The sequence below is a fragment of the Ceratina calcarata genome, unplaced genomic scaffold, assembly GCF_001652005.2.
Source record: "Ceratina calcarata isolate Rehan_Ccalc_2016 unplaced genomic scaffold, ASM165200v1 scaffold551.2, whole genome shotgun sequence".
Lineage (NCBI taxonomy): Eukaryota > Metazoa > Arthropoda > Insecta > Hymenoptera > Apidae > Ceratina > Ceratina calcarata.
This window is the reverse complement of record NW_017176693.1, coordinates 38,578-52,372: the sequence shown is the minus strand read 5'-3', so window position 1 is coordinate 52,372 and position 13,795 is coordinate 38,578. Positions and strand designations below refer to the sequence as shown.

Below are 13,795 nucleotides of genomic sequence, written 5' to 3'. Positions count from 1 at the left end.
TCCTTTGACGGTGTCCGACGACTATTCAAAATTCTACGAAGAGAATGAGTTCCACTGTAGATAATCCTGAACGATTTTTGCTCGGACACGTTCGACACGAGCTGAAACTCTCTCGTGTATTTACTCGCGTGCCGCCAATTATGCACCTCGTTATGCCAGGGCATTACGCGTGATCTTTCTTTTGATCGAGCAATTGCCCAGGGTTAATAACCCCTCCCGAAGTTTGTGTAAGCGATTACATAAAATTCTTCCAAGATAAATAGATTATTAACACGTAACAAGTTCTGTTCAACGCTACTCCGCACGGTAGCTGGGGAATCCGATCAGTTTCAATAACTTTCTTGAAATATTCAACGAGTAACTAAGTAACTTGATAAACATTACCCTCTTGCTTTATAATAGTTTAAGGGGCAGTCGTTAACAATATTCTTCGATCGCGTAAGAAACTTCCTAATTCACTTAATGGGAGTACGCAGATACGTAGCAAACTTGTTTATCAAGAATCGAACAACGATATTTTCGTGATTGCGCTTAACGTATGGTTAATGATTTTTTACAATTTAAAGTGCAATATTATACGAAGAAAATGTTTAGAAACTCACCGTTTCTTGGGTCCACTGGCAACGGATGGTTCCACAACAAGAGCTGATCCGAGGTATGTGTATCCTGAAACAAGAAAAGGAAGAACTTCGTAAAGGATAAAAAAAATAAGAAGTCGTTAGAAAAGAATCGAGAAGTTAGTTGTAAATAGAAATATTGACTACTATATAAAACTAGAACTTATCAAAAATTTTAATAAACGATATGTATAACGGGACGATTTTCTCATGGCATTGCAAATACGAAGGAATTAGTTTACTGGGTCAGTTAGAATAGCCTGTTTGAAACCACGGTTCATCTGAACTCTGACCTGGCCAGGGTGAACGACGAAAGATTTTCCCATGAAAAAACATATCGGACACCGGTTTCGACCTGAGAAGTAGAATACGGCCGCTTCCGGGTTTCGATTTACACACACGTAGTGTCCACAAAATCGCTGCACTGATTTAAAACCATCGCCTACCTTAGTCATATTCTAATCAGGATCAAGAGGTTATGTGAACGTATCGGCGGTCACAGTCTCGCACTGGCGAATTTTTCGACACGGCCTGGACACACGTATACATACACGCACGTACACAAGTGTACACAAGTATTTCCTTTCCTAGGCGCCAGGTGTCCTCTGTCAGTTAGACCCATCTAATTTTCTCTAACCAGTTCCTCTTTCTGAGTGTATTGCAAAAAAAACTACGAAACCACTTTTGCCGGCCCATTGAAACGACCGTTTTCGCACATCGCGTAACGACATCGAATAGCCTACCATACGCTGTTACGATAATATTAATAGCTTTTACAGAATGGTCTTTTCGATCTTCGTTCCACAAAACAGTTTGAATTACGCAGCCGTTATTTCCTATATGTCCACATCTTATTACTCAGGATGCGCGCGCATATCTTTAGAATCATTAGTACTAAAGTTGGTGCGTAGTGACAAGGTGCATCTCGAACATTATATCATAAAGTTTCACGTTTCTGAAAATAATAATCTAGATCGAGGTCACCGCGAAAAGAATAAGCTTCTATTTACGTTTCTCATTCATATCGATACGATACGAGGCCAGCGTAAGAATGTAAACACGGTTCCTTCAGTGAGTCGTCCAATTCATACTTACAAAACATACGCGGGATGGTTTGTATGTATTTTTGTGCATAGTTTATTCATTGTAAGCTGTTGTTTTCTCTTACGATTAATACGAGCCCAAAAACGTGATTTTTGCAGTACATAACCATGTGAAAAACGCATATTTAACTCGAAAGAAGTAGAACTGTGTTATTGATGTTAGGAAGTGCAATATTCCAACAGCATTACGTCAAGACTCTGAAATTACCATGGGACGAAGCAGATGATTCGATCCAAGATGCAACAGGCAGGCACGAAGGTAAGTCTTAAAATTTACTACATGATAATGATCGTCATATGGTTTCTATGAATTATTATATCTGTGTTAACCTCATAAGTAACAATGTGCATCACTAATAAATATGAATTTCTTCATTCGATATCATGTATAAAATTAGAATAGTAGGAAGTTGGTTTAACAAGTTGTTCATTTATTGGCATGCAAGTTCCGGGGTTCGTCGAAGGTAGTATCGGTAACAATTTCGTCATTTCGTATGTATAGCTAATGGTATTTCCTTCTAAACATGCGGATCCTGTTTACTCGAGAAAAACCGAGTGGATCTCTCTCGCGGGATACAATGGCGCGTGGAGGAATTGTTCGCGAGGAGTCTATTAAATGCAATAGAACGCTCGGTACAATAAGGGTATATATTGTAGTGTAACCCACCCGGACAGGCTAGCTTGGGAATTCGAATGAATTAGAAATGCGTATATTAAACGCGAAACGATGAGAGAGGAAGATGACGTTACTGTATCTTCTGCGAGCCACTTGAGAGTGAAAAGAGGCAGAAGGAGACGGGGAAAAAATGAAAAGGAGGAAGTAACGCTTAAATGGCTACTGTTAGCACGGTCCCGTGTCAGGTCTCCCCTTAAATGGGTCCATCTCACCCTGTGTAGCAATAATATTCGTAAGTGTTTCTATGCACGAGTGCTCGGACCTGAGTACCAACAGGTTTCATGCGAAAGCCAATTCGCGATCAGGTAAGAAGGAGAAAGAGGGGCCAGACAGAGCTTGACGAGCTTTTAATTTGATTCTTATATTGCGTTAAATTCGACGTATGCTTTTACGGTCGATTTCACGTGTTTGCCACTTAGGAGACTGTTATGACGCGTTCTATAAAGTCGTCTCGTCGGATACGCTTTAACGTACCGTAATGACTGCGAGTGTAGCGAAATTTACGAGGGCCAAACGCGCACGTACACTTTCGAGCAAAGTAGTATTGTAACTTGTCTATTTTAACGATAAACATGCATCGCTTTCTGTGATAATTATATCTTGCGTAAGCTAGTTTCCTCTTCAACAACTTAAGTGAATCTTGATCATTTTTGAGACGGTAATTATTATCACATTAGCAAAGCCGACACAGACAATTATAGTTAATTATGCATTTTATTTCATTCTAATTTTCTATAATAATAATCGGGCAGAGAAAATAATCTGGCAATGAAATGCTTTGGGTCGAAGCGTGGCAGAATGATAAATCTAGAGGAATCATTACGATAAGCTAGGACGTTATACGTTTCTCAAAAAAACGCCGGCTAGACAAGATTTTATCACCGACACACAAAATTATAGCCTTTCACGGAGCTATGCGCGTCCTGTTAAGCGATCGCGAGCAATCGGTCAATTGTCGGGGGGAAAACGCAAGCGTCTTCGTTTCGAAAACGGGACACCCGTTATACGCCTAAAATATACCGGCATCTCGCATGGGGCGCGCTGCTAAGAAATGCAGAAACAGCAGTTGCTATGCTAGGTAGTACTCCCTACGAACACACGTATACTTGCACACGATACGCGAGGCTCGAGAGAGCCTCTCTCCTTCTTTTCTAAGCACCGGTGAAATTCATGCATAAGAGAGAAACGCACACGGAGGCCAGGGCCCGTATACGTGTACGGGAGGGAACCATACGCGCTTTACCCTGTCACACACAGATTTTTCAGGGGTTCGACCCACGTGCACAGCCGTGTGTGGGTCACACGCGCGTCGATGTGTTCGTGCGATGTACACACCCGTGCACGAGGGAGTAGAGAGAGGGCGAACTAGAAAAAAAGAGAAAGAGAACGAGCGAGAGGAAGCGAAATACGAGGGGTGTGTAGCGAGTAGTGGTATTAGAACAGCAGCGGGAAGGGTGTAGAAAATAGGGAGTGGAAATGAGATAGGGAAGGCAGCGTACAAGGAACGACAAAATGAACGAGAGAACGACAGAGAGGATACAGGGCAGAGGAGGAATGAAACAGTGAAAGGGGACAGGGAACGAGCGTGACAGGGAGAGGGAGAGAGACGGAAGCTGTTCGAGCTCTAAGCGTGTAGCCAGGGTCTAGAAGCGAGTTTTCGGATCGAGTCGGTGTATGTGGGCAACAGAGTAGGTTAGCAGGCTCTCCCGAGGGAGAGAGTAATAGTAGATTGTCTTGTTGAACGAGCAGGATGGCAAGTGCCTTTATAGTGGGTCAGTACTAGCCGGCACCCGGCTAGCAAGCCTTCAAGGTCTCCTTAGTGCGCTCCTGCCTCCTACCCTCCCACCACACCATCTACCCTGGTTCGTAGCCTACAACGAAAACCGCCAGGTAGGTGAGGCTCGTCGAGCGAGAGAGCGAGCTTAGGAGAGCTATCCGGAGGTCGTCGCGCAACCCACCTAATATATATTCATTCTTTCTCTCTCTCCTTCCTTCTTCCTCTCCCTCTCGCTTGAGCGTACCTTCCCTTTTCATTCCGCTTCTCTTCTCTGTCCCTCGCTCTTGATACGTTTTACCGGTTCCTAACTTAAATCTCGTCAATTTCTGCTTGACGGTGAGACGAGCGAACGAACGGTTTCGTTGAGCCGAAAGCATCGATCGCATTCAAATTCAGCGAAACAATGCGCGGTGTTGCGTTCTTGCTATTCTCGATAGTCGGAGATCGTTCGATTTTTCAGCACGAGAGAAAAAAGGTAATTGGGGCACGTCAGGTGCCCCGAGAAAGCTAATCTGATCGTAGACAATGAATCGGTCATTAACGCTTATTTATAAGACGCGAGTTATTATTAGAAGGCGTTCACTTCGGTAACCGATATCTCCACCAACTTAGGTAACGTAAATCTCGCGTATCCGAGTCGCTAATACAGCGGTTTTCGTATCTCGGCACTTGATACGTCGAGACGGTTCCTTGCCGTGCACCGGTAGACCATGCATGCCGTTCTTACTCTGCGATAAGTGTTAAAAACAGAATTGTCGGCCATACGAATATTCTCTACGAGACCCACGAAACGTAGGTACGGGCATTAGAAATATCGTTACAACGACGAGGCGTCTTACAAGATGACATAACAGAAAAGAGTATCTTGCGTCGGTTAAGGAGGGAGGGAGAAAAAAGGAGGAGAGACAGGTAAAGATAAAGTGGGCTAGAAAGAGAAAGGGAGGAGGGTAGCGAGGGAGAGAGAGAGAGAGAGAGAAAGATAGCACCGGCTCCACGGGGAAGTAATAAAATATTTGGGTAGCGCTGAGCAGGAATGGGAATGGGAATGAGAACAGGTTCCTGTTGCGCATTCCAGGCCGATGCTGAATACCGATGCCTTGGACACGGCGGTTGGCACGGCTAGGTACATAAATTACTATTGAGTTACAACTCGCTAGTTCAGTCCCACGGAAATCGTTTGCGACTCGCGTAAGTCACGGGTTGAAATCGCGTTAAATCCATCGATATCGACTCGCAGATTGATTCTTCGAACGGACGGATATTGATCGATTTCTCGAAAGAGCTGGCGAGCCACTGTTCGTTGAAACCAATTTCTCTGAGTTTGCTCGGTAAACAGTTTGGTTAAATAAAAGCCACGATATCGCTCGGACAACCGGGAATGAATTATACGTTCATCGGTCGTACCCTTCTTTCTGAATGAAGAATCGTAGAGAATGATCGAACACCGAGAAGAACGTGAGTGTACGATGATCCGGGAAGTTACCGGCGAATGAAGTTATGAGCGCTCGCGTGATACGGAGCGATATATCTTTTTTTATATAATGATCGCGGGATAATTTATACCGCGGCGTACCTTTCTACGTAGCTAGGATCCTCGGTAACGAACAACACGCAATAACGCGTCATAAAAATGTTGTAAGGGATGATACACGTTTTCATCCGGGTAAATGTCGTGTCCCGTTGATGAAGATAGAGACGAACGTTAGATAATTTAACATACATCGGATCCCTTTCTAATGGAGCTTAATTAAGCGCACGGTGTAACGGCCGGTCTCGTATTAATCTTGATTTTGCATCGGGAACGAGAATGTACCGAACGGAGCAACGAAACGTACAATTAAAACTTTTTCCTACGGCGAAAGGAATTTTTATGTCGCGCTCCTGTTAATAGCTCGACGGACATTTCTTTTAGTAAATGAAGATAAGTAGCGTCCGAAGACGTTCGCAGCAGTTTTCTGCGAAATTTATTTACGTGGCGAGAGTGGGCAGAGAGACGGATGTTTCATTAGCGGGGTGAACGGAAATCGTGGAGCACGTGGTGGCGTGTTCGCGCGGAATATCGCGAGAAGACGTCGATAGGGCTTGACACAGGGCGCGGTAAATAAAATTGGAGCAGTTAGTCGGTCGGAGAGGCACGCTCGTTTTCGGCTCGGGCAAAGAGAGTAAAGCAAAAATTGCTCCGAACTCGGGTTGGCCTTGTGGCATACTTCTCTCTTTCGTCTTCTGTTCCACCCTCTTTTTCCATCCTGGTCGCTCCCTAGCTGCCTCCTCGTTCCGCCGAGGACCCCGTCCTTCCTTGGTCCTTCTCGCACACCCTTATGCCGCGCTCTCAGCGTGAGAGCGGCCACACAAAGAGAGCACGAGAAGCACAATGGATTACTTAGACGGGTAGGTTAGTTTGCCGAATGAAGCGAATGGGCCCACGCACGTTAAGATAGGTCCTGACTGAGAATCCGAAGAAAGCGCGCCAAACGTAAAATCGCACTTTCCATCGATATTTTCACTGCAACGCTTTGCACCTTCGTTGATCGTTTCATCGTGTTCGCGATGTCTTTATTAATATAAAGTAAATATCCCAATTTCTACTCACTGGCTTATTTTTCTGTTAATTTCGTACATTGTAACAACTTAAGATTTCTGTTGAATTACGAGTAATCGAGTGATAAATTTTGATAACGTATTTCTAAGAAAACTCGTGTAGGTTTCGAATATGTTTTAGTGTACAACGAAATAACTTGTGAAAACATCGATAACAAAAGTTAAAATATGAAACGGCCTTTTGTAAGAGCATTCTTTTTTCAATATATATTATGTATATATTATGTAGTCTCTAGTGTACTCGTAATCGTTGTCGATAAAATTGCCCGTCGCAACTGTCAGTGATAACGGCTTGTATCTAGCCAGCGGACAAAGTTCAGAGTTCTACATTTGTACGAACATTTCACGGATCCGTGTGTAAGATGAAGACGTAGATACACTCGTTGCGTGCACCCGGCCTATCTCTTGGCGCCTCTGAACGTGTAGTATACAGAGGAGGAGTTTCGAGAGCTCGGTTCGGATTCATTCATATTCGTTCCACGTATAATACTATTTTCGTACACTTGTCTTTTACTGGTCGCATAGTAGGGAACTCGAGGAGGAATCGACGAACAGTAATCTGCGCCGAGATTTTCCTGCAATGCTCGCGATGCGAATCGTCGAATTCGGCCGTAGATTCGATAGACAAAAAAGAAACGGCTCAATGGAAAGGAGAGAGGAGGCATAGGGAACAGCGAGCAGCAGAAAGAGTCCAGGGTCTCTGTTCGTTCGTAGATTAAATCACTCGGTCACTTTTCTTTCGTGGAGCCGACCGGGACAAAGGGCGGCGTTTCTCGGAAGAGACTCGGACCGAGGCTCGAGAATTAAAATAATATCCGTTCGTTCGGAGATTAATGGCGCCAGCCGATGCAATTTTTCTGCGATGAGTTGCCACGCTTCCCTCTCTTTCACGTCTTGCATTATTTTTCGGCATTCCTCATCGCCACGTATTACTCGACGATTCATCTTTCCATCGTTTTTCATGAAAGCTACCACGCGTCTTTTTCATTTTTCTTTACAACAGGTAGATATCTCTGTGTCGCTCGCGATCAGTCGTCATAAACGGAGGTTTTAAACTATCATTTTCTTTCTCTGACATCCTCTGGGCCGTTCTTAATTCGCAGAAGGAAATCAGTTTCACGAAGTCATATTGACGAAATGCGAAATCACCGTGAGCCCCGTTTAGTGTATGATGGAGGCAGGTGCGAACGAGCTGTTCGTGCTTCTCGTTTCTCTCTCGGCTCGGCGATCCTCCTTTCCTTCTATCTTCCTCGCTTATCCTTCGATGGATACGTCGTTGTCCGGTTCATTGACACCTGTCGAAAGATTCGGGTTTCTCTCTTCGTACCTGACAATTACGCGCACGTGGGGCCCAAGCAGATTCTCTGCCGCCGCAACTGGCAGACGTTGCTCGCCTCTTTTTCATCTTTTTCTCGCCGTGCCATAAAAATCTCGTCGCGAGAGAGAGAAGACTGATAATCGTTCCGTTTAGCAATTTATCGAACGTGTCTCGCTCTTCTTTCTAACAAGATTCGTTTCAGGTTTTGAACAGTTTTGTTTCGTTTGAGTAATTACGCGTGCACTTAATGCCTCGTCGGAATTGAAAATTACGTAAAAAGATTACGACGCCGGAGGTATAGAAAATAACGTCGCCTGATAACGATAAACCGTGGAGCGCACCTTTTTCCACTGTCAAGATACAACAAGGAAAAACGTTCAGTGGTCGGTTTCGACTGGTAAAATCGTTTGGCGCGAGCGCTAGGTACACACGATATACCCAACAAGAAAGATCTTGTTCACGACGATTCCGTTTGGAAGTAGCAGCGGTAATTTGGTTATTTGTCGAGAAGTCAACGGCCTGGTATCTAAAACAAACACGTGTCTTCAAAGGTTCCTCGAGTGAACAGAAGCCACAGAAAGACGAAGACAATGTAGAGTAAAAAGAGAGACGAGGCCGCCGCGTGGGAGGCCAGGGAGGAAATAGAGAATCGCCTGCGAAGTCAATATAGAAACACTAGAAATAGAAAGCCCCGGGATAATTTCATAGAGAGATGTCGTAGCCTTATCAGTTCTCTACGGTTCCACGTAACTTCATTAGGCCCGATCCAATACCGAACACGAGAATCCGCTGCGAAATCCAATTTCTTTTGTATTTCATCAAGAATTAGTTACGCTCAGGATCGTTCGGAAACGTTTAACGACTGAACGAAAAGTCGTTCGATCTCGGCGTAATAAGAGAGCTTTTATCGGTCTCTGAATTTAAACGTATCGAGCCGCGGTTGCGAAATACTCTCGATTTATAGCGAATTCCGTGCGAAAGATTCGTTACGTTTCATTCACTTCGGCGGCGTCGTACGTACTGAATTCCCACAATGGATTTCTCGACAGCGAATCACGGAACCAGTATATTCTCTTAATGAAAGCGGATGGCTAGACGAAAAAGAAGACGAGAAGACACCGCACAGTCTCTTTTCACCGCTCTAAAGATAGCACTTCCTCCTTGCAGACGCACAAGCACTTTTTGCGCTTCTACATTTGTGTCGGCGTTAAATTGTGGTCTTTTTTTTCACAGTCGTTCTCAACTTAATACTCGGCAAACCGAATTTACATTTTCTGAATACGACTTCTGTAGCAATTAAAAGAGAAGCGAAGTATCACGAAAATGAAATATATTTAAAGTGAAAACGAAATATTGCATAGATTTTTATGAAGAATTATGCTAACGTTTTTAATTATTCATGACTCCATTTAAAGAAGTACAGCAAAGATTTACAGAAGTCAAGAGATAAATGTGAGGAAAATAAATAGGGAGTGTTTTCAAGAAATAGGTATAACCTCGTCCCACTTTAACGTGATAGATAAAGTTCTGGATTTTGTAGCGAAAATAGATATCGACTGATAAGAGTGCTCTGTGAATCTATGAACGAACTTCGATGTTAAAGAGATACATAAAAATTCGTGTTACGGTGCATTAAACGACGGTGAACGATGTTCATCGTTAAATCAGATACACAGAGAGAGAGTGTCCTCGGTTAATGTTGCGCAATTAATGTTAATCATTTTTGTTGCACGCGTGCTACTCGTCTGCAAATATACGATCCCTCCGTACGACGCGTAATCATCGATAAAACGAGATTTTCAAAGAGATTACAGTAGTAACAACGTTTGACACGATGTAGTGAAATTTATTTTATCATAATGAGATCTGGAATATCCATGTAGGATTGTTTTCCTCAAATGGATTATTATTATTAACACTCCAAGACTAGCCGGTTGTCAGAGTAAACCGAATCGCAAAGTTCCATCAGTGTCGGTTACCGGTGCACTGTTAACAGGTAACTTTTTTCGAGGGCAGGTGGTCTCGAGCAGGCACGCGACAAATCAAGCTGACCGAACCATGAACAACTGCAAAACCGCGATTAAAATACGTATGTGTATATACGCCCTTCTCTCTCCTTTTTAATCCAAGTTCCAATCAGTATTAAGTGCAGTAAATCTACTGGATTTAAATTGAAGATATTATTTAACTATTTCGTGGAAAATAGTAGAATTGTCATGTTATCGAAATGTTACGATCAATTTTCTGTACGCAAGATAGAATATAGTTTTGATGCAAGGGTCCGATCGTAGTTGATAACTCGTTGAGGTGATGGACAAGCTTAGGTAGCTCTCGGTGCATTAATATCCATGCTTGTACTCCGATGTAGTTTAACCGCGACTAGCCTTAGGTTAGTTGGTCTAAGACGTAACACGACCCACCAAACTAGTTCTATGCCGAGCAGTAACGTTCTCCACGCACGGCATTGTATCCAAGAATCGACCCCGCATACATACATACGTGTGTGTACCGCTGCTGCAGAGCAACGATTGAGCTTTCTGTATTGCTAACGAAATACGTACATAGAGGGAGAGGAAATTCTCTATGAATCGCTCCAATGTTCGTGCCGCGTCTCTTTCTTGCAACCCGGCTTCTAAACAAGCCGACCGTTCTCCCGGTATTCCTGGCTACATACGTGTTCGCCCGCCGTTATTCGACATTTTTCTAACTGTTCACATCTACGTGAAACCTTGTAATCCAAGTATCTCGAAATTTTTATTTTGCCAGAGACACGTGATTTTTATTGAAATTTTATAATTGACGTCTGATTAATCGCTTGCTTAACAAGAATTATTTTTATTAAGAATTTTTATTAAAGTAGAATGAGAGATACGGTGAAAGAGTAAAGTGTGAGAGTTCGGTTTAACGGCACGAAGCCGAACATTACGCGTCGATTAGCATCTCGTACGTCAGACTGTCACGAACCTGACAGTGATTCGTCTTACGGACGTTCGACACGAAAGGAATCGTTTCGCGATTACGTGCACAAATGATCTCATTAAAACCCGGGCGTCGTCGGTAAGATGATTTAAAATGCGATTTGACGGAAGAATAACGCGAACCATGTATTAATTACGCGTCTGTACTTTTTCACTTGGATGATCATTAGCTTCCGGAAGAGCATGAGAGGAAATTACACGTGGACGATATCGATAGCGACGAGAGTTAATTTAGTGAATCTCGTACGAATGCGCGTAGACGTCACTTACGAAGTCGTCAACGGAATTTACGATCTGGATTCACTCGATTAGCATGGCCGTCGTATATGACGAGTGTGACTAACCGATTTCGACGGTCGCGTTCGAGATGAAGTCGCCGGTATTTTACGATGTAAATTTTAACCTTGAGCCAGTGGGGAACCATACGTCACGCGTACAGATGCGACCTTGACCACGTTTTTTCGGCCCGGGAGAATCGGTGTTAAAGCGAAGGCGTGAGTCGCCGGCCCTAAACCAGAATCGATCTAACTTTTTCAGAGAAAGTTGAAATTCAGTACGGAGGGTCAAGATTTACGAGATCGTTTTAAGAAAATATTGACAAGTCGAGTTATTCCTTCGACGGGTTCTATCCAGCCGATTTCTTCATCAAAAAGTAATGTTAAATGAAATTATGGATTTCATTGACTAATCGTTGGCAGTTTCGTCTCTATTGATTATATTATCTTTAAAATGGGTTTCGACTAAGATTACTTCATTCGTACTTTCGGCATTTCTGAATCGTCGGAAACAATATTTAATACTCATTGCAATGTACGAATCCTAATCAGTGCGATTGAATGTTGCTTCTATCAGCTCGCGATTACATCGCAATTTTTATTTAACGTTCGAGTCACTACGAAAGGAGCGAGGCTTGATAATCGTATCGATCAACGACAGCGAGCTGGCCGCGGCGAGCGATTTATCAGAAATTTATCTTGAAGGCGAAACCCACACGCGTGACCTTGCCGGTACAACCGGCTCGGCCATCTTGCCTATGCGTGCGCCTCTCCACCACGTGGATAAGTTTTCCACACGACACGAGCAATCGTAGTTTCGGCTCGCCGTGTCATTTTCAATGGAAATTTAAAAATCGATGATTCGACGTACGCGAGGTATCGTTGCGCAATTAAACGCGAGGAACAGTTTCGTTTTATGCAATATTATGCGAAGTATTCAATAAGAAAGAGAAGATGTATTTTTTCGACGGAAGCATTTTCGAGGTCGCGGCCAGGGGTTCTCAAATCGATAGATAGCGCGTCCGCCCGTCCGTTCGAGACGGTCATTCATAAGCGCGTTTTACGAGGGAACATTTTGAATCACGGTATATTTAACGGGACGTGATCGATCAACGTTTCGTCACATTTTCTGACCGCGGTAATCGAAGCGAATATAAATGTCAAACAATGAACGTTGCATCGCGATTGTCGTTTCGTCGTTTCGACGTAATTGACGATCGATTCACTGAACGGCACGATGAAATTATCTGTTATTCCCAATATAGGTTAATCGTGAGAACATTTTAGTACAAACATAATTAGATTGAATATTTAGATTATATACAATACATCGATATTTCGATGGAGGTGGGGAAGGATAGGTGAAGAGGCAAATCGTGTAAAGCATGATATATACAAGCGTGCAACAGTTTAATATATTTCTACCAAAAAAACATCTTACATACTAGTGTCAAAGAAGCGAGTAAAAAAGCGTAACAATTCAGGCGCATAGAATCTTTTTATGTACAACAAAACGAGTTCGTTTTCCTGGCTGCAGATCACTGAAGGCTGTACCTAAATCGTGACAAAGTCGTAGAAAGCGATAAAGCGTTTTGTACAGTTTTAAATAAATCGTCGAGTCTCCGAGCCCGTGTATACAATGTATATCCTCGTTGCCGGTGGTTCTCCTCCCTCGTTCGGTCATGGTACGTGACAGCAAGCCCTGTGATAATGCATAAGCAGCAGAAGCAGTGAACGCAGCGAAATATTGTCATAGGAAAATGGCAACGTGTATTTTTTATTTACAACGAGTTAGCGTCGACGTAGGAACGGTCGGTAGGAGGCTAAAATCTAGCGGCGTAACGAAAGCAGAAATCGATTTGTACAGCATTAACTCGACCGTTGATTCTTAATTGAACTCACCGTTAAGTTTGTCGATCGCGCGATCCGCTACCGATTGATCGGTACAGTCGACGAAAGCGTAGCCGCCCCGTTTCACCAGGATCGTTGTGCACGACAAATTATGATCCTGAAACAGCTGCCTGAGAGCACTCTCGTTACAGTCCGACGGCAAATTGCCCACGTAGAGCTTCGACATGGTAGTTGGCTCGCTCTTGGACGCTATGGTGGCGGCTTTTCCGAGATACGTCTCGGTCACGTGGCTTGAGAAATTTACGACCCAGTGGCACGCGGACAGACGATGCGTTCGTCGCTGACGATGTTGTCCACGACACGTCAACGAAGGTGTTCACGACGCGTAAACGGTGGACGACCGAGTATTTCGCACAAACGGGGACCGGGGGGTGTGCACCGTTGAAGAACCGTGGACGAACTCGACGATGACACGATCACCGCACGCTTCTCGACACGTCGAGAAATCGTAACTGTTACCGTTGGCAGGACCGACGACTACACGTACGCGACGCAAACGTTGACGACGGCGACGACGTTGAAAATCCTGTTATCACGCAGGA

At 43.8% G+C, this 13,795-nt stretch overlaps 1 protein-coding gene across 1 annotated transcript; it reads right to left on the bottom strand.

The window, feature by feature from the left end:
* Nucleotides 1–598: 598 nt before the first annotated feature.
* LOC113464804 (insulin-like growth factor 2 mRNA-binding protein 1) lies at nt 599–13,419 on the bottom strand. Its single transcript, XM_026816823.1, has 2 exons — nt 13,245–13,419; nt 599–666 (listed from the first exon to the last, which is right to left on the bottom strand). Exons 1-2 carry the CDS (start codon nt 13,417–13,419, stop codon nt 599–601), a joined length of 243 nt encoding a protein of 80 aa, XP_026672624.1.
* Nucleotides 13,420–13,795: the final 376 nt, after the last annotated feature.